This window comes from Chrysemys picta, chromosome 22 (genome assembly GCF_011386835.1).
Source record: "Chrysemys picta bellii isolate R12L10 chromosome 22, ASM1138683v2, whole genome shotgun sequence".
NCBI lineage: Eukaryota > Metazoa > Chordata > Testudines > Emydidae > Chrysemys > Chrysemys picta.
The window spans coordinates 20,674,327-20,696,017 of NC_088812.1; the positions used below are offsets into that span (position 1 = coordinate 20,674,327).

General features: G+C 47.6%; 1 protein-coding gene across 10 annotated transcripts in view; it reads left to right on the forward strand.

Moving 5' to 3' along the window:
- Positions 1–2,762: 2,762 nt before the first annotated feature.
- The window catches only part of MAP2K7 (mitogen-activated protein kinase kinase 7), a 66,495-nt gene continuing 47,566 nt past the window's right edge, over positions 2,763–21,691 (forward strand). For 2 of the 10 annotated variants that reach the window (XM_042858937.2, XM_042858936.2), the window contains exons 1-2: positions 2,763–3,032; positions 16,374–16,421. In XM_042858937.2, coding sequence (XP_042714871.2) covers positions 2,909–3,032; positions 16,374–16,421 — 172 coding nt within the window. In that variant the 5' untranslated portion in view covers positions 2,763–2,908. The remainder of the gene's footprint in view (positions 3,033–16,373; positions 16,422–21,691) is intronic. The other 8 variants (XM_042858935.2, XM_042858938.2, XM_024110017.3 and 5 more) reach the window with 8 other exon arrangements.

Consider the following 21,691-nt stretch of genomic DNA (forward strand, 5'->3'; position numbering starts at 1 on the left):
TGAGGAGGCGAGCGGTGAGTGGGAGTGGAGTGAGGTGGCGGGAGGCGACCAGGGGTGGAGTGAATAAGTGGGAGGTGAGCGGGGGTGGTGTGAGGTGGGAGGTGACCGGGGGTGGAGTGAGGAGGTGAGCGGGGGTGATGTGAGGTGGCAAGAGGCGACCAGGAGTGGGGTGAGGAAGCGGGAGGCCAGCAGGAGTGGAGTGAGGTGGCAGGAGGCAAGCGGGGGTGGAGTGAGGAGGCGAGTGGGGGTAGAGTGAGATGGCGGGAAGCGAGCGGGGTTGGAGTGAGAAGGCGGGAGTTGAGTGAGGGTGGAGTCAGGTGGTGGGAGGTGAGTGGGAGTGGAGTATGGAGGCAGGAGGCCAGCTGGGGGTGTGTGTGAGGAGGTGGGAGGCGACCGGAGGTGAAGTGAGGTGGCGGGAAGCAAGCGGGGTTGTGTGCGAGAAGGCGAGAGATGAGGTGGGAGGTGAGCGGGGGTGGGGTGAGGAGGTGGGAGGCGAGCGGGGGTGGGGTGAGGAGGCGATCGGCGAGAGGGGATTGAGTGAGGTAGCAGGAGGCGAGTGATAGTGGAGTGAGGAAGCGGGAGGTGAGCAGGGGTGGGGTGCGGAGGCGAGAAGTGAGCGGGGGTGGGGTGAGGAGGTGAGTGGGGGTGAGGTAAGGAGGCAAGAGGCAAGTGGGGGTGGAGTGAGGAGGCGAGTGGCCGGAGGAGCCCCGGGATGGCCAAAGCCCTGAGATCCCCCTGCCCCCCACCTGCCTGGAGGAGCCCCGGGCTGGCCGAAGCCCAGAGTGCCCCCACCCCCTCATTGGGAGCTCTGGTCTGGCCAAAGTCCTGCCCCGATCTCCACCACCTGCCCGGAGGAACCCTGGGCCAGTCGCGGCCGTCCCTCCCTTCCCCTCTCTTTTCCTCCCCAGACCCCAAGCCATCCAGATATATTTTTAATTATTATTTGGAATTCTATTATGTAAAAGCATTTTTAAATTTACTTCAGAATTGTTATACAATCACTTTTACCAAAACAAGCACAAGAAACAATAATAAAAAAGACAAGAATGTGCAAAGCACCTTATTTGTGTTTCTATTCTGTTAGGTCCAGTAAAGACTAGAGATAACTGTGCATGTTTTTATTATTGAGTCTGCAAAAAACCCCAAAACCTTACATACATAAATGACAATGACTTGGATGTATATATGTGCATATTACTTAATTAACTTTGGGAAAAATAAATAATTTTAGGAAAAAGTGTAAGTGCAGCCACCAGTAAGAGTTAGTGGGCGCACTCTGAGGCCACCCAAAAATTGGTTGTGAGAACCCCTGTTTTAGTGCATTTTTGGAGCTCTCCTCTGAGTGAGGCGAGCAGCCCAGGCCTGAATCCTGCACCAAGATCCAGTCCCACAAAACTCAGTGCAGGATCAGGGGCTTGCGGATGCAAGATCAGATTTTCAAGCACCGGGTGTTTTGAGCTCATTTGAAAAGCTGGCTGTCACGTGCCACAATGGGAGCTGTTGGGCACTGAGTGGGGTGGGGACGGACTGGGGCAGGGAGAATCTGGGTCCCCAGTTTTGGGGGGTGAGTAGGCTCCAGGGGAGAATTAGCCCCTATGCGGGGGGAGGGGGGGCGAGCCCCACAAGGGGGGGTGAGGGAAAATCCATTTTGGGTGAGGGAGCAGTGAAATCTGGCCCCAAGTTCTTCTGAAAATCTGGCTCTTGATGGGACAACCAGCCCCAACTAGAACTTTCTGTGGCTCCTTTGAGGGAGATGCCACATTTTTAACTAGCGCAATCAGATGCCGCCGGGCCCACACGTGGGTGCACGGGAAGCATCAGGCAGCTGGCTGGGCCATCCCGCTCAGAGCAGATGCCTCATTCCTATCCTGCTGTGAGTTTTGGATCCATTTCTTCCACCATCCACCCCCTTCTGCAATCACGTCCGTCTCTCTGTCGGATGAAAGCACCATAGTGCCCCCCGGGGGTGAGCACATCCCCAGTCTGGTGCAGCTCAGCCTGCTCTATCCCAAGGTTTACTAGGCCCCAGCCCCTCTTAGCCTGGTCTGCTCCAGCCGGGCCCTGGCTTTGGGGCCCTGTGCAAGGTTGTGAGTGCACTGTCGCTCTCTCTCGCCATTCTGCTGGCGGGACACGAGGTTTATTTGGAGCCCAGCTCCCTGACTCAGTGGAGCTGGGTGGCCCCTGAATGGGGGGGATTTTCACAGGGGTTCCCCAGGAGTCAGCAGACTGGAGACCGACGGGGAGTCCCCAGGACTCCCAGACCAGATGGTTGTTAGGGGGAGGCACAACTGCTAGACTAGGGAGTGTTGGGGGAGAGGCAGGTTCCCCATGCTGGGGGGGTTTGGGGGAAGGGGCAGGATTCCCGTTGGGGGGGGGGGTAGAGTTGGAGGGTCTCCCTAAAACCCAGGCCCTGGAGTCTCCAACCAGCTAGCTGGGAGCGCGTGCGCATTAAGAGTTGCCCGAGACAGGCTGAGCAGGCTGAAATACCCACAAACAAACACAAGAGGGCACCAGTATGCGCAGCGGAGTCTCCGAAGGGTTATTGCCGTCGGGGGCCATGGACGCTATGCGCATGTGTATTACACTTTAGCGGGTCCTGCAGTGCGATAACTTTGCCAGCAGGTGACGCTACGTGATCATCACGGCGCATGCGGTCCCTTTTCAGTCCGAGGGCCTCGCCTCAACGGGCAGGGGGCACTGGTGGAGAGCTGGGCGTGGACGCATGCGTACAAACGCCCCTCGTAGGAGGTGGGTGTGTGGCGGGATTACGGCGGCGCAGCTGGTTCAATCCCGCGCCTGTGCAGCGCGGCTCGCCAGAAGGTACGGCGGCTCGGCGGGCTCATGCCGCGCCTGCGCAACGCGTGTTTGTGTATTCTGGCTGCGAGGCGGCGCTGGCTCCGGGGGGAAGATGGCGGCGTCCTCGCTGGAGCAGAAGCTGTCCCGCCTGGAGGCCAAGCTGAAGCAGGAGAACCGGGAGGCCCGGCGGAAGATCGACCTGAACCTGGAGATCAGCCCAGCCCGGGCCCGGCCCAGTAAGGGGGGGCCGCGAGAGGAGGGGCCCTGGGGGATGACAGGGGCCCCGGGGCGGGGCCTGAGGGGGGCGAGGTTGGCAGGGGAAGGGTCTGAGCTCTGGGGCTCTGGGAGGGGGAGGGACCTCGGGATGACAGGAGCGCGAGGTGAGGAGTCTGAGGTCTAAGGGTGGGGGTAGCGGGCCCCGTGGGAGGGGGCGCTTGAAGACTGGGGCTCTGGAGGGGAAGGGTCTAAATGGGGGTTAGGTAGGGAGGGGCGGGATTTAGGGAGTGAGGGGGAGGGGATTGAGGCTTGTGAGTAAGGGCTGTGAGAGGCCTTTGGGATGACAGGTGGGGGGAGGGGGGGGAAGGAGTAGCCACTGGCCACAGTGATCTGTGCCGGGAAAGGGGGCAAGGTGAGTCTCTGGGGGGAGGAGTTGGGGGGTTGTAGAAGGGGGATAGGGAGGGCCCTGGGTGGGGTCGGGGATGGGAATCTGAGGGAGGTGGGCCTGCAGTTGGGGTGGGGGGGGAAGGGACTGTTCTAGGGAAAAGGAGGGATCCAGGCTGAAGAGGTTGTTTTTTGGAGTTGGGCAGCGACAGTGGACCATGATGAAGGGGAGAAGGGTGTGAGACCAGCAGAGGGGATCCCACTCTTTGTGACAGTTTTGTTTGTACTGGAAGGAGGAGAATAGGTGGGACTGGGATCACAATCGGGTTGGGGAGGATGAGAGGTGGAAGGATGATCGGGAGTCTCTCCATATTCTGGGAGAACAAGGAATGGTGAGGTGAATAAGGACCTCCCCAAGAGGCATGGGGTACAGTACAGCAGGGATTGCTGCTTGCTGTGTATGTGGGAGAGGGATGTTCAGGTAGAGATCACAAGAATCGGGGTTGCCCCTTACCACCAGGCCTATACGAGGAGGAGAAGGGAGAGACCATTGGCTATGCAGGGTGAGTGAGGAGAGAGTTGAGTTGATCAGGTTGCCTGGTATGTGGCATCCCATTTGTTTGAAGACAGGATGAGGGGTTCAGCATATGTGACCTGTCAACATTAATGATGAAAGTGCTTTTGGGCTGGTCATCTACTGAGGCCTTAGGAGAGGGTATGTGTGCAAGATTCTGAATTGGTGGGTGTGGGAATAAGTTAGATGATATTTATGGGTGGGATAGAGTCTGATTTTTAATGTTCTGAGCATGCAGTGATTTGGGTGGAAATGCCAGTCTCTTCTTATCCTGTCATCTGGCACCTCAGCCAGACTTGCAGCATTGTGGCAAGTGTGTGTGTGTGCAAACTGACTTGTGGCACACTTGAGGCTACCAAAAGGCAATTGTCAATCAGTTGCATAATCATGTGAGATAGTTAGATGTGGAAATGTTGGTGTGTCCTTTCTGCCTTGGGTTCAGGCTAGTCAGCTAGAGAGGAAGAACAGTGGTTTTACCTCTGAAGCATCGTGTGAAGGAATGAGGGTAGGAAGCATGTTCTAATAGCAAATAAGGCAGTGGACTAGGACTTGGTAGACCTGAGTTCAATTACTGCCTTAGACACAGACCTTGAGTCACTTAATCTACCTAGTTCCTCAGTCTCCTATCTGTAATATGTGAATAATACCACCCAACGTGACAGGGCTTCTATGAGGGTAAAGTCCCTTAATGAGTGTGAGCAGCTCAGATATTGTGATGAGCGTTTTAAATTATTAGAAAGAGGATTGTGTAATTAAATGATGGTTACATGATCATATAATTATGTGCTCACAACAAGCCTTGGGAGTACTAGATTCTGCTGCTGGCCCAGTTACCTATCAGGCAATAATTTCTGGAGAGTGATTGCAAGGGGATGAGTTTTCAAAAGTTACTTATCAAGCAGGCTCTTAGCAGCTGCTTCGCTTCTTTTCCTCCATGGCACAGAATTGGTGTCTCATCTCCCCAATTAGTTGTGTAGTTACCACCTTGAAACTGTCCATTGGCTGGGTGCTATCCTGAGTGAGTTTTGTTTTAAGCTAAAAGACGAATAAATTAATTTTAAGCTGATCGATACCAGCCTCAGAAAATCATCATAGGAATTTACTGTCTAGTAACCCAATCTACTTGCTCAGTTTTACCATGATGATGATGAAAAATCAACTATCTACTTGCCAAGGGCAAGTAGAATTTTCAAAGGCTGATCCATATGCACTAAATATGGACTGTGTTTGAGGGAGAGATTTTAACGCTTTCTCTTAGGGACTGTGAGACAGAGAAAGGCGGTGAGCATCCTGGATTCCCATTGCTTCAATGGCAACTGAAGACACTTGTTACCTTGGAACGTCATGCTCGCTGTCGGCAGTAAGCATAGTTTGGAGTGTAGATGGCTGTAGTGTCAGGAGGATGACGATTCCGTGTTGTGGCATCTTTTGAAATTTATTTTCGTTCCATGTTGGAACACAAGCAAAGCCTTTCCAACGCTTTTGTGAACATGAAATTGTTGATATGTCTGGTTTTGGATCAAAAGTTGCGGTTTTCTATTCAGGGAGGTTTTTGGGCCCACATAGGTAGAGGGGCGAGGGAGAAGCATGTGGGTGTCTCATGCTATATAGCTTGGTGGTTAGGGCACTGGGCTGGAATGTGGGAGACCCGTGTTCTAGTTCCTGCTCTACCTGATACAGAGCAGAATTCTTCATCCCCGATCATTCTAAATCAGGCAGAGTGAGGACTTGAACCTGGGTTTCCCAGGCTGGTGCTCTAGCCATCTGGCTATAGAGTGTGAGGGTCTCTGTCTTTCAAGTCCTGGACCAAAAAATCTTCCAGGTGATTGTCAAAACCAATACATCTCTGCAAAATGTTTCAGCTTTGATGAAAGTTCATTTGGTCAAAAATGGTTCCATCCAACTCAAGTTGAACCAGGGCCAGTTCAGCTCTTGTATAAAAAGATCCATGCTGTGGTGAGGTGATAGGTGTTCATCTTAGATATCATCTCATTTAACGGGGGCACTGATGTCTAGACGCTTAGGCCTAGGCTCCAACAGTTGAGGACTCCTGGGTTCTAAAGCTGGTTTACTGTGTTACGCTGGGCAAGTCATTTCTCCATACTTCAGTTACCCCAGCTGTAAAATGAGGATGAAAATAATTTGACATCTATAGAAGTCAGAATACTCAGTAGAAAGTACTGCTCATTTTTTGCAAGACCACAGTTAAGGAGTGGGCTCGTGAGTCTATAAGGACTTGAAGGGTGTAGGTACCAAGAAGAAGGATTATTTAGGATGCTTCAACAGGACATGACTTGAAGGAATAGACTGAATGTTAAGGGAAGACTTCCTGCCTGTGAGATCTACTAGCCCAATGGCTCTCAACCCTTCCAGACTATTGTACCCATTTCAGGAGTCTGATTTGTCTTGCGTACTCCCAAGTTTCACCTCACTTAAAAACTACTTATTTACAAAATCACACATAAAAATACAAAAGTGTCACAGCACGCTATTACTGACAAATTGCTGACTTATACCTATCTCATAGAACTGGAAGGGACCCTGAAAGGTCATCAAGTCCAGCCCCCTGCCTTCACTAGCAAGACCAAGTACTGATTTTGCCCCAGATCCGTAAGTGGCCCTCTCAGGGATTGAACTCACAACCCTGGGTTTAGCAGGCCAATGCTCAAACCACTGAGCTCATTTTTACAATATACACCTCTACCTCGATATAACACTGTCCTCGGGAACCAAAAAATCTTACCGCGTTATAGGTGAAACTGCGTTATATTGAACTTGCTTTGATCCACCGGAGTGCGCAGCGCTGCCCCCCCCCCCCCCGGAGCACTGCTTTACCGCGTTATATCTGAATTCGTGTTATATCGGGTCGTGTTATATTGAGGTAGGGGTGTACTTATAAAATAAATCAACTGGATTATAAATATTATACTTACAGTTCAGTGTATAGTGTACATAGTGCAGTATAAACAAGTCATTGTATGAAATTTTAGTTTGTACTGACTTTGCTAGTGCTTTTTATGTAGCCTGTTGTAAACCTAGGCAGATATCTAGATGAGCTGATGTACCCCCTGGAAGACCTCTGCGTACCCCCAGGGGTACACGAAACCCTGGTTGAGAACCAGTGTACTAGCCTGTGCAACAGTCTCACCAAGGAAATATGGTAGACGTCCCCTTGACATTTACACTAGGTTGGACAGAGTCTTGGAGAATGTACTGTAGGAAGCAATCTTGCATTTGGGCCCCAATGAGTATAGATGAGAAGCACCCTATTGGGGCTTTTATCCTGCTTGGAGAAAGGACCAAATCCTTTAGCGAAATCTGTGCTTGTCTTAGCTGCTCACTTCCTCCTTGCTCCCACCATTTCTGTTGCCCCAAAAGAAACAACCCACCAACTGCCTCCTCAGAGATCTCTGGCCTTACTGCCCAGGCTGCCTAGCTTCCTTTAATCCATCTGTTGGGCTGGAAGAGCAGGAAGGCTTTGCTGTGTCCTGCCTTTTTGAAGCTCATTGACATGTTGCTTCCCTGGTATTGAAAATCAGTAACGAGGGTGGGCAGGCTGCTAAGCTCAGGCCCTGGTGCTGGCCAGTTAGTGCTCGTCTTGGCTCTCTTGGTTTGTTATGTGAGGGAACTGGAAATGCCGAGATAGGGAATCACAGTTGTGCTTATTTGAGAAGCTCAGCAAAGGGGGTTTTCATGGAAATGTCTAAAGGGCTCTCAGGAAGCCCACTTAACACAGGCAATAGGTGCATCCATGTCTGGACACTGTTGATTTGCCATTATTGATCCACAGTTCAAGAAAGCTTCATATCCTGGGAATTCTAGAATGCTGATCCGTCCACTGAAGGGTTAGTATCCGGAACAGTTGTCCAGATTGGTTCTGGACGACAGCCATGCTAGTGGATTGAGCTGGCACAGTAACGAGGGAGAGTCTGAAGGAATAAAGAAAACTGATTTGGTTTCTAATTCAGTTTTGTAAAAACAGCACAGTGTTTGGCTTAAAATTGCACTCTCATGTCTAAACATGGAGTGTCTGCAACCCAAGGCTGAGAATCTGCGAGTGACACAGGCTGTAGTTGCCTTTTCATTGCCCAGGTTGAGTTAAATACGAAAACAATCAGCATAAATAGTGACAAGTAAATAGGACTTTAAAAATCATCTCACTTGTTATAAGCTCCGGTAGTGTTAGTGACAAAGAAAGAAATGAGCTTATTTACCAGATGACAATTTTTAGGGTATTATTTATATTCGAGTGGTACCGATATGCCCTAATCCAGAAAGGGGCCTCATGGTGTTGGTTTCTGTTCATACACATAGTGAGGGACAGTCACTGCCCTGAAGAGTTTATCATAAATAATAAATTAATAAATTAATGGAGATATCCCATCTCCTAGAACTGGAAGGGACCTTGAAAGGTCATCGAGTCCAGCCCCCGGCCTTCACTAGCAGGACCAAGTACTGATTTTGCCCCAGTTCCTTAAGTGACCCCCTCAAGGATTGAACTCACAACCTAAGAACCGAAAAGTGAAACCAACTACAAACAAAAGTGAAACTGACCAGTCTGAACTTCAGTTTGTGCTAAATTGCGGAGGCGCAAGTGTTGGAAAGCAAAAATAGCCTTTAATGATCTCAAGTGTTTGTCAGGAATCCAGAACTGGATGACTCTTGTCCTGCTGTTGTCTCTTTAAATCGAACAAATGACAGTCCCATTTTGTAATCAGCGCATTGCCTGTGGTATCTTACAACCTGACGCATCAAAAGAAGGGCAAGAAAAATTATTAGGAGTATGGAACAGGTTCTGTATGGGAGAGATTAAAAAATATTGGGGACTGTTCCGCTTATAAAAGAGATAAGTAAAGAGGGATCTGATAGAGGTCTATAAAACCAGGAATGGTATGGAGAAAGTGACCAAGGAAGTGTTATTTACTCTTTCACGTAACACAAGAACCGGGGTTACCTGATGAAATTAATAGGCAGCAGGTTTAAAACAAACATAAGAAAGTACTTCTTCACACAACGTACAGTCAGACTGTGGAACTCATTTCCGGGGCTGTTATGAAGGTCAAAAGTATAACTGGGGTAAAAAAAAAATTCCATAAGTTCATGGAGGATAGGTCCATGAATGGCTATTAGCCAAAATGGTCAGGGACAAAACCCCATGCTCTGGGTGTCCCAAAGCCTCTGACTCTCAGAAGCTGGGACGAATGACCGGGGATGGATCACTCAGTAATTGCCCTGTTCTGTTCATTCCCTCTGAAGCATTTTGCACCAGCCATTGTCAGAAGACAGGATACTGGGCAGGATGGACCATTGGTCTGACCCAGTATGGCTGTTCTTATGTTCTTAAAAAGATCTGTATGAGTAGACTCTTATGCCTGTATGGAGTCCCTTGGATGGATCAGTGCCTTAGAGATGAAAGAGCTTTGCTAGGTCACATATGGAAAAATTTCCAACTCCCTAGGGAGGCCAGTGGGGGATTGTTCCTTGTGGTATTTCGCTAGATTTCATTTTAAATGTCCCAAATTTGGGGCTTCTGCTGCTTTCCTCAAGACCCTTTTACAGTCTAATAGCTCTTCTTGTTGAGAAGTTGTCCTCCCACCAATCAAGCTAAATCTTCTTCTGTTTCACCTCATGGCTGCTGTGTACCACTTGAATTCCTCCTCCCCTCTGGCAGGCAAACCCTCTTTCTCCCTTCATTGTTTTGTTACCAGGCTACACAATTGAATCCTCTGATAGGAACCTTGGGGTTTTTTTTCACCTTTCTCAGCTGTACAGAATGTGGATTGTCTGCTGGGATCATCTGGGCATGTCTCGCCTAATTCCCTGGTAGCACCTTGGTCTTGCCTATTCTCTGCCTGTGGCACACAACAGTTTAGTCACCTGAGGACTGAAATGCTTTAGTCTAACCCAAGGTATTGAGTTCATTACAGGCAGGGCCGACTCCAGGCACCAGGCAAACAAGCACATGCTTGGGGCGGCTCCTGGTAAGGGGCGGCCAATCTTGGGGTGGTGGGGGGCAGCGCGGCATTCCGCGGGGGGCGCTCCGGCGGTGCGGTGCTCGTTGGGGGGGCGGCACGGGGCACGGCGCTCGGGGTTCCAGCGGCGCTGGGGGGGTGTTTTCCGGCGGCGCGGGGCACAGCGCTCGGCAGGGGGGGCTCGGCGGGGCGGCACTTTTTTTTGCTGCTTGGGGCAGCAAAAAAGTTAGAGCCGGCCCTGATTACAGGAAGTAACTGGATGGAATTTAATGGCCTGTGTTAGGCAAAAAGATCAGACTAGAGGTTTGAATTGGCCTCTTCTGGCCTTAAACTCTGTGAAATAGTGTCCAGTGAATAACAACCTAAGGGAATCTGTCCGCTCCAGTTAGAGGGCTCTGGGATACTGATGCTGTCCACAGAGATCGCTGAGATTCCATGCTGTGAAACCAGGATTGAGAGATGTTTGGCCCATCGGCATTGCCCTCTGGTGACTCGTGCAGGCTGTGCATCAATAGCTTCTGGCAGAAATGCTGCCTCTTAATATTTGGGCTAAACGAATCGGAGAGAGTTGTGAACAGCTCATGTGTGACTGTTGAAATGATGTCTGCCACCCCCAAGAGCAGTGTTTGCACAATGCTGATCAGTCTTATGAGAGACTCCCCCAGAGGTGACTGTGCTTTTTGGTTGCTCTATTTGTGTTGTCTTTCTTCTCAGATAGCCTTGAGACTCTTGAAGAAATGGTAGATTTAACTGCACGCACTCTGGCGGAGGCCTGAATAGGAGGCTTGCTGCTACAGCCACCTGCATCCTATAGTCTTAGTTGAAGCTGATACTTCTTAGCTGCCCAACAGGTTGGTTCTGGAAAGCTTTGTTGCCTGTGGAGCACGGTCTGTGCTTGAAGGTGAACAAAAGTAACTTGCTGGGTCTAATCCTGCAGCCTGCACTCGGGTGAGTAATCCCATTGAAGACAGCAGGACTGCACACTTCAGTAAAGGGAGGCTTATAGGATCAAGCTCAAATCTTAATGGAAGAATGTGTAGATTGCTGCATTTTAACTAAATCCAGTATTGAAGGGCTTATTAAACCACCCAGTGCTGAGTTCAGTTTTCTATTTCTCCTTCCTCAGCTGAGATCTTTCTTAAAGCTGCAGGGCCTGAATTCTGGGACCAGTTTGCAGGTGGTGGGTGGAGCACACCAGAGACCCACCCCTCCCATGTAACTTCACAATCTAAAACAGACTTGCCACTGGGATATTTCCTTCTGCTGTTGGGTTAAATTGAGTAAACGAGAGAGAAATGTGCTCTTGTGAAGAAACCAGAAAACAAAAACCAATTTAGCCCAGTGAATTTCTTGGGTGTTTTAGTTTTTTTCATTTTTTTTTTTAAACAGCATTTTCCCTGTGAAGTATTTCTCTGAACCTAGCATCAGTGAGGAAGATATTTTGAAACATCAGGCTCCGATTGCTTTCTGTAAAGGAAAAGTGTCGCTATTTTAAAGGGAAGCTGTGAGAACATTAAGAGACTTATTAGATCTATTAAGAAACAAGTGGCGAATTATCTGTCAAGAAACATACAAGGGAAAGGAGAATGGGTGGAGTGGTTGAAGAGGTGGGCCTAGTGGTGGACTCAGGGGATATTGACGAGATGGGAGTGAACTGTTAGTGGATTTTGGTTTATTAGACTCTAGGAACTGCAGGGAGGTGGATCTGATGATGTGGTTCTGTATGAAGCTAGCCAGCTCCTCTTACTTCCTCTGTCGTCAGTGCTGAATTCAGGTTGAGGGTGGTTTAGGAGTATAGGACTGGAAGGGTCCTCCTGGTTCGAGAAGTCCAGTCTCCTACTGTCACAAGCAACCCCAGCATATCATCCTGTTCATAAATTCATCAAGCTCCATCTTAAAACGAATTAGGTAGTTAGCTTCCTTTACTCCTATTTAAAGACTGTTCCAGGCTATTCTTATTCTGTCATAAATGTGAAAGCCACTTATCCGTGCTGCAAATGGATGCTGTAGCCATCATCCTGAGTTTTTCTGACTGGACCTGCCTAGTATTGAAGGAAAGGGTAGAAAGCAAGCAATCAAAATAGGCTGAAATCACAACATTTGATCATTCTTCTGAAATAAAGTGTGAACATTTCCAAGAGTTGTTGAGCAACAAGAGAGAAGGGATTTGTGCCCATCTCTAAAAGACTAGAAAATTGGTTTCTTCGGATTTAAGATCAAATGTCCCATTGAATGAAACTCTTGCTATTGAAATGGATGAACAAAACATAGGTGAGCTTGATCCTGAAGCAAGGCATTTTTTGAGGTTGCTGTTGTCAAGACGTAGCCACAGTGATTGTGTAAGTCCCTGCTCTCTTCATTCACAAGTGGTCTTAGTTTGCCGTTTGGGACAAGGACGAAGATCAGTGAGTGATTATGGCATAACAACTATTGAATGGCAGAGAATCTTCTTTTGTGCTAGTAATACTTCACACAAAATGAACAGTTCAAAGAAATGATTGAAGCAATTTGCCCTGGACATACTTCTTCTAATGGATTGAAAGTGGCAGGTCTGTTACTAGACGCTGCAAGTGAAGAAATGGGGGTGGGGTGGGGGGGGGATGAAAGGAGGAGCTTAAAAGGTTGATGTGAACACTTTTCCCACAAACATTTTTGATCCTCCTAGGCATGGTACATCCCCTCTAAACTTGTCTGCAAATCCTGTTTTGCTTCAGATTCCTCCTTGAGATCCAGAGATGCCTACAGGAAAATGCCAGCTGATAGATTCAAGGAGCTCGATCTATTTAGTTTAACAAACATAAGGTTAAGGGGTGACTTGATCACAGTCTGTAAGTATCTACATCGGCAACAAATATTTGATGATGGGCTCTTCAGTCTAGCAGACAAAGGTATAACATGCATAAGGTGTAGATTTTTTAACAGTGAGGGTAATTAACCATTGGACCAACTTATCAAGGGCTGTGGTGGATTCTCCATCACTTTTTCTTCTTTTAATCCCAGAGCATCTTTGCAGACACTGGGATTAGTACAGCATTACCATTCATTCCTGTCCATGGCTTGTTCTTCCCGTAAGCCGAGCCTGGTCATGACATCCCTGCCGTCTAGTGGGTGGTTGGCCTCTAGGTTGGACTAATCTTGCCTGGGTTTGCATTATTTTCTTTCATTCCATTTATTTTCTTTCTTTCTTGTATTTCTCCATCACTGGCAATTTAAAATCAAGATTGGCTGCTTGTTTAAAAGATCAGTTCTACTTCAAAAGGAATTATTTTGGGGAAGTTCTGTGGCCTGTGTTATATAGGAGGTCAGACTACATGATCACAGTGGTGCTTTCCGGCCTTGGAACCAGTAGATAGAAACCCAGCGGAGATTTTTGCTCTTGATCTTGTATATTTCTTATTTACATATAAAAGAAATCAAACCAACACAGAGCCTTCCAGCTGTGTCCACATCTGGCCTATGTTAACCTTTGTTCTTATTCCCATTTTTTGAGCTTGTGGTTTGTGGTACCACCTACCATAAAAATCCTAGGCCAGCCCCACCTCCAGTCATGAGACTGGCATAAAAAACATGAGCTTTGGGGAAAAAATATGAATTTGATGTTTCTTATTTGCCTTCTGTTTTTTGAGCTGTTGGGGGCAGAGGGGGGGGGATCACGTTTTTCAGCCCCCCCCCCCCCAACTTATTTTCTTTTCTGAAAATGAAAGAGGAGACTCTCCTGTACACACATAACTCCAAGAGCGGGCCCGAAGGAACATTACAAAGCAGTTAAATCAGTTGGCAAGGCTGCATTTGTTGCATCTTGGACTGTAAGCTCTTCGAGTCAGGGACTAACCCTAACTAACACTAAGGCTTCTGCTGCCCATGGAGCAGGAGAAGCTTCAAGCCCCTGAACTATGATTTTGGCAGAGACATGAAAGAGCTGCTGACATTCACCTTCTTATTTGAAAATGTCACATCCACTTGGAGTACTACTGAGAAGTGACTGTCCAAATGGCCCTGGGGGAGGGGGCTATATGTTCATTGTGGTCCCCAGTCAGATAGGCGTGGCCGTCCCTTAATGTCCAGTGCTACAAACTAAGCCTGGGGTCTGAGTCAAGCTGGATCCATTCCTTCTTGGGCATCAAGTGACCCTTGGTGATTCCTGTCCCCTTAGTGCATTTGTCCAGGCATAACTGATTGGAACTTAAACAATCCTGGTGATGCACAAGAAGGAAGCGAATCCAGCTCTCCCTATGGGCTAGGGGGAGTAAAAAGCAGGGAAATTCTATTTTAGTTATTTCAGTCAGCGGATCGGACTCCAGCACATATACAGACGTAGGCCTGAGGAGTAAGTGAAGTTGCTCTTCAAAGCAGAGCTATGCTTTGTGCCTACGTGTGCATCTGCTGCCAGTTTTGGATTCTGTACAGTTCTCTGTACTTCATTTAATTCTCCTTTTACAAGACGCTCACTGAGCTGGGAAGTGAAAGGTGATGTGAGGTGGGGGTGGCCACTTCTGTTCAGGTTGGGGGAGGGGTGGAAAAGTCAGGCATCAGATGCCTTCTGGGGTTGTAATTATAGCGAATGATTTGACAGATGCCTGCCTAGCCTACATCCGTCGGAGAGAGTCTCAAGTAAAATTTCCAGACCTGGTGAACTCAGTGATGAGCTACTACTGTCTCTTAATCCTGTCAGGCAACTGTACCACTTTAAGCAGCCAGGAACAAAGTTGAAGCTAGACAAATTCAGATTGGAAATAAGGTGTATATTTTACCCAATGAGAGTAGTTAACCATTGGAAGAATTTACCAAGTGTTGTGGTGGATTCTCCATCACTGACGATTTTTAAATCAAGATTGGATGGTTTTGTAAAAGCTCTGCTCTAAGAATTATTTTGGGGCAGGTCTCTGGCCTGTTATACAGGAGGCCAGACTAGATGATCACAACGGTCCCTTCTGGCGTTGGAATCTGTGAGCCCCCTGCTGTGCTTTGTGTAAGTAAAATGTTGGTACTGTATGAAATCAGTGCAGCCAGTATTAAATAGATCTCCAAAAGTAATTGGCCCAATGTTCCTGGGCCAGTGCTATTGGCCCCAATTGTTCCTGGCCCAATGCTATTTGTCAGTGATCTAGAAGATAAAATGTGTGTTGGGAAAATTTGCAGCTGACGCAAGGGTTGGTTTAATGGTGAGTAGTGATAAGGACAGGTCAGTTATACGGAGTGGTCAGAATCTCTTGGTGAGCTGGACTCATTTGAGCACCATGTGTTTTTAGTACAGCCCGATGGAAGATCATACACCTAGGAACAAAGAATGTAGGTCATCGTAATGGCATGGGGGACTGTATCCAGGAAAGCAGTGTCTCTAAAAAGGACTCTGGGTCATTAGAGATGATCAGCTGAACATGAGCTCTCAGTGCAATGCTGTGGCTGAGGGCTATTGTGCTCCTTAGCTTTATAGATAGGAGAATATCAAGTAGGAGTAGGGAGATGGTGTTACCTCAGTATACGTGTTAGTGAGAACATTGCCAGATGCTGCATCCAGTTCTGATGTCCACACTTCAAAAAGAATGTTGAAAATTGGAAAAGGTTCAGAATCGGGAAGAGGGTCTGGAAGAGACATGAGCACAATCTCTCATAGATCGTCAGAAAGATTAGGAGTTGGCTTGATCATGGTCTGTAAGTGGGGAGGTGAGTTTTGATAGTAGAGGGCTCTTTAATCTGTCAGACAAAGGCATTGCTTGATCCAGTGGCTGAAAGATAAATTCACACTAGGAATAAGGTGCAGTGGAATTAACCATTGGAACAATTTACCAAAGGCTGTTGTGGGTTCTCTGTCACTTGAAGTCTATAATTCCAAGATTTGACGTCTTTCTGAAAGCTCCTGCCCTGTCTTAACCAGAAGTTATTGGACTTGATGCGGGACTGAGTGGGTGAAATGTGGCCTCTGTTGTTCAGGGGGTCAGACCAGATGATCGCAATGGTTCCTTCTGGATTTAGATTAATCCTGCAGACTCTGTTGGGAAGGAGGTGGAATCATGAGCCTCCAGATTGTAAGCAGCCCAAGCACTGTGATGGGGCAGAGCATGCCTGACTTAATGGGGGGAGGTAACAGGGACATGGTCCAGGTAGGTTGGCAGGGAGACCGGGGCACCAGCATGGAGGAATGGTCTACAGAGAGTTTGCTGCAGTGGAAGGAGATGGGAAGGGAACAGCTGCTGCCTGCACATTTGAGACACTTGGGGAATGGCTGCCCAGGGCTCCGAGGTACATCACTGTATGGTGCATCCCATTTTTCATCTTGTCTGTCGCCCTCTGTTGGTTTCTCACCATTCTCCATCCCTCCCCCTGGAATCAGTTCGCCCCCCCGCCCGGAATATGATTTGATTTCTTTTGATGACTCGATTGTTTCTGTTGTGATTTATCGTGTTGTTTTTTTCTTCCTTTTCCCAATCCAGTTATTGTGATCACTCTAAGCCCTGCTCCCGCTCCGTCCCAACGAGCAGGTACCAAACTTTTTATCATCGCAGCTTGGATTTCCTGCATCATTTACTTAACGCTTCCTTCAACTGCATAGAAATGCCACCTGTCTGACTTCCCTCCTGTCTGTCTCCTCCTCCCCTCCCCCGTCTTTCCCATATCCACCTGTTACCGCCACCATTGATCGAGCACACGTGACCATTCACAGCTAGGAACAGCATTAGGTAAGGCCTCCCATAGGAACATGGCTCTGCTTGCCCACATGCTTTCCTGTCCCTCCACCACTGGAATAGCTTTGGCCACCGCACCTGCCAGCTGAGGCTCTCAAAGCACATTCCAGAAGCAGGTAAGTATTAAACACTATAGGTAGGCAATCCTCGCCTCCACCACTGATATGCAGCCACTTCTGGGCTGGAACGCAGCAGCTATTGAACAGCACACACCAGCAGTGTGCTCTCAGTATTGTAAGCTAGCAAGTGAAGAAGAATCCCTTGTCCAATTGAAACTACCGCAGCAATGTTAGGAAGGCAACATTTTTCCATGTTGGAATTCGGTCAGGACATTTGGGCTGACATCCCTGTTCTCCGAGCACTGTACACTCCTTGATAGCCACGAGGGGCTGGATTTCTGGAGAAGGCTTAAATACTGTGTCGACGGCACAGCCATGAATTAAATATGGTGGATGGCCACCAGGTGGCTTAGCACAAAAGCGGGAGGTATTTTTATCTGCCTTCCACGTAACCCCTCCCCCCCCCCCCCCCAAACATTTACATTCCCATTTGAAGAACCACCCGGGACCTCTGGAGGAATCTTAGTGTGATTATCATCTGTATTGGAGAACTCCAACTGAGAGATCCAGGTCCCACTGTGCCAGGAGCTGCATACACACAGGTGCGAGAGTCCCTTCCCTGAAGAATTTAGTCTAAATAGCTGAGTGTGTGTGAAAGGAAGGGTTATTCTCACCATTTCACAGATCACACAGGGAGTCCCACTCTAATGCCTTAACCACAAGCCAACTCTCCAGCTGTATGGGGCTCCATATCTCTGTGGCTGGAGCAGAGAGCTTCCCCGAGAGTCCGACTCTCAGAGGAGTGAAGTGGCACTTCCAAATTTTTACCATCCAGGCTGAGAGGCTTTTGTATCTCCTAAGCTAAACAGAGCCAAACCAGGTCAGTACTTGGATGGGTGACCCAAGAAGTGGTGTTAGTGGCTTATTAGGGGGTACTCTTCTCACTGAGTCAGTTCTCAACACAATCTCTGCATTGATGTGCTGCTAGAGTGGCCATCTTCTGGATGAATGCCTGTCTGGCCGTGTCCCCAGTTCTTACACGTTTATCCTGAGTCTCACGTTATTGGGTGTGTTTCTTAAAGCCTCAGCTCTTGGAGTCATATGATTCCATGAGGATCTCAGCTTTCTTCTTTTTTAAATAATTTTTCAGCCTTCATGGCTGCAGAAAGAAGCTGAAAAACATGACTCCTAAAGGCTCATAAATCAGAAAGCAAATAAAATGTTGAATAAAATAATTTTTGTGTTTTTAAAAAAAAACCTGTGGTTTTTTTTTTTAAAGCCAGTCTCATGATTTTTGGGACCAGATGCATAATATTTGAACCCTGGAGCTTGACCACACAGAAAGGAGTTTACGACTTCTTATGGTCATTAAAGATCTCCTGTTCTCTTTATGAGATTTGCGGGGTAGTCCTGGTTTCCAGACTCCAGTTCTGTTCATTACATCCAGTCTGCCTAAATTCCCCTTGCAGCTGCATTTGGGAACAGATTTCTTCACTTCCTGCCCTAAACTTGTTTAGAGATGCTGTGCACTGCGTTCCACCCCAGATTCAACCACTTTTGACTGTCGTCAGTGAAGCAATCCCAACATTGGATTGTTTTTTTCAGTGATTTGCGTTGCTGTGCACTGTTAAGTAGCTATTGTGCTGATCCCAGAGTCAGCTGCATCTGAGAGTGGCAGGTGAAGCAATCCCACTGTTGGGTTTTTTTGCAGCTGTTTAGTCTAGTGTTCTGGGATCCTTCAGGATGAAAGGTTTAGTTTAAATGTACAATGATCGTCTGACAATTTTTTCTCCTGTGTTTTACATCTCTCCCACACACCGATATCAAATTGTAACACTGTGCTGATAGACTTTGCCCTGCAGAATTTCCCAGACAGTGAACTATGAAATAGTATTTATTTTTATTTAAAAATTGTAATTGTCTCTTTTCTAGGCCAGAAAAAGAATACAGTATTCGTTGATTCCCAGCCTTGAACGTATTGCATTGAACTGTCCACTCCTGAAACAGTGCAATGAACACACGATTTCATTGCAGCAGGCAGAAATTCAGATGCCATGGCGATTCCCACCAGCATTTCTGAGCCTCCTGTTGGTGACCGCCCTACCTTTGACAGTCTTTTCGAAGCATCTGTATAGAAAATATCCATTTGCCCCCATTACGGCGGCAGTCTGGGAATCCAGACCCTTAGGTTCTGTTCCTGGCTCCGCTCCTGGCCTCTGGGGTGACGTTGGCCAAGTCCCTCACCTCCCTGTGCCTCTCTTTTCCCAGCTCTCAAATGGAGTTGGGCCTCCCCTCCTTTGTTAGGTAGATAAGTATTCACTGTAAAGCGCTTTGAGATTCTCCAGTGGCTATTCATTGTATTATTTATACAGCTATCTCTTTTTTTTTTTTCTTTTTGAATGTTCCCCTGCCACCAAGGTGCTCAGTAGCCCAGTAAGGTTATTAAAACCTTAGTAATGGAAATAGAACTCAGGAATCCTGACTTCCAGTGGCCTGCCCTAAGCATTAGGCCACACTCTCCTCCCAGAGCTGGGATCAGAGAGTTCCTTGCTCCAAGAGCATGCCCAGAGCCTCAGACCGTGGTAAGACTGAGGCTCAAAAATCATCCTTTAAAACCCAAGGCTCTATGCACTTTTCATGTAGCTTTTTGCCATGGGAAGCAATGCCATGTGCTTCATGCCTGTGAGGGTCACATTCAAACCCATCATGTTCACAGTTAAAGAGGGAACTGAAAAGCTTTTCAGTCTGCCAGGGCCAGAGTTCATAACGTCCATTGCTGGAAAATCATTGAGCCATCATGTGCCCTTAAGACAGGGAAACAGTTTAATTCCCGGTATTTCTACTGTGGTCATGGGAAATGCCGGACTTGGGTCTTGGTATGTTTATGAGAACTTAAATGTTTAACAACAGCTGTATGGCGATGAATTAAGAATGACATTCACAACCCTCCCACCAAGAAAAAGAAGAAATTAATAACATCTAAAAATAAACAGATCAGAAACATGAGCAGTTTTGACTCTGCAAACAAGTGCCAAAGACTCCCCATTGCTATTGATTTAATGTGGAAGGCACCCAGATACTAGGGGGATGAGTAGCAGAGTCAGACACTTAGGTAGATTTATAGACAGCATGTCTGCACCTTATGTTGTGTCACTGATTTGGTGGGGGCAGTCTATCTTTAGAAAGCTTTACTGTTCACTTTTAAATCCCAAATATGTTAGTGTTGTTTATTTTAGCTGGGAATTAGGCAGCTGTTGAAATTCAGTGGAATATGGGTCCCATTTACCTTGGGCTTCTTGGAAAATTTTGACCTATTTTTATTATACTAGCACCTGCAAGCCCCCAGTGAGACCAGAGGCCCAGTGTGTTGTAGAAACACAGAGGAAGAGAAAGTGCTTTCCCCTAAGAGCTTACAGTTGAAATAGACAAAGAGGGAAAACAGAGACCCAGGGACTTTGGCCCTCCTCTAGCACTCTCCATCCAAGGATCTCAACATGGTTCGTAAACATTCCTCCATTTAACCCTCTCAGGCCCCCTCTGGGAAGCAGGTGATGGATGTGTTTGGATTGCTTCACCCAGCATTGAAATGCTGCCACTTCTGGGGTGGAACACTGCAGCACTTTAACAGCATAATTGTTTGCAGGCAGAAATTACATTACTGTATCCAGCTGAAAATTCAAGAGGAGGATTTTTAAGTAGGCCATCTGCAATTACTCGTATTGAAATTTTGTTAGGACACTAGAGTTAAAACAAAACCTCCCTCCTAGGGGAAGTGTCATGGAATTTTTAAGGAGTACAAATGGTCAGGATGTTTTCAAATGACAGCAACTTCTGCAGCGCAGGACGCCCACACTGTGGCGTTGGGATTGGTACTGAGCGCCTCTGTCACACCCTGGGGCTTCTGTTGAAGGTCTCCCATCGAAATTCTGACCTGACCTGACCTAAGTTTGTTCGCTGGCTGCAGGCTTGTTGTTTCAAACCAGCTCAGTTACTTCCCGTAAAGCTTTAATCAGGAAGTCATTCATGCAAGATGATTGGCTGGCAGGAGGGGGAAATGTAATTTGCTATTGAAATTCTGATTCATCAAATAAAAGTTTCCAAAATGGTGAGAGCCTGGTTAATATCAGGGCTGCCAGCTTTGTCCTGTTTAGACCCATAGTGACTCTTATCACCGCCCAGTTTGTCTGAGATCATCAGAGTCTTGCAGAAATGTTTATAATACAGACACTACATAGCCCAGGTTGATCAGCCTAGACCACCCCAATCAGCAGGGATCCCAGCAATGATCCTTGCTGACTGTGGTGGTCTGATCTGACCTGGCTGAGATATGTAGTCAGGACTGCTGGGTTCCGTGTCCAGCTGTGCCACTGATTTCTGTATGTGGCCTGCTATCTCTGCTCCTGGATTCTATTCCGAGCCCTGCCACTGAGTTAGACAAGTCACTTTCCTGTGCCTCAGTTTCCCCACCTGGAAAATTGTAGCTATTTCCTTAGCTCACCAGGGTGACTGTTGCAAAGCACTTTGTGATCCTTGGATACTAGGCCCAATTGTTTAAAATCCCTAAAAAGGTACAGTTGAGTCTTGTGCAACTTCATAATGGGCTTTTTAATGCATTTGTAAATGTCCCTGTGCCCAAATATCTTACACATACTATCTGGGTGTGGGGTGAGGATTTTCACAACTGATTTGGGAATTCCAGATTAAATTGGTAACTCACCCATAATTAAAGGCAGCTTAACCCTTTCCTCTCCACTGACCTAGGGTATGTCTACATTTAAATCACTGTAGCGCTTCAGGGTAGACACTATCTACGCTGACAGGAGGGGTAAGTAATCCACCTCCCCGAGAGGTGGTAGCTAGTTTTATGAAGAATTCTTCCATCAACCTAGTGGAGTCTACACCCAGGGTAAGGTCGGCATAGCCACATCCCTCAGAGGTGTGGATTTTTCACACCCCTGAGACAGAGCTGTGCTGATGCAAGTTCCCCGAGTAGACCAGCCCTTCTGT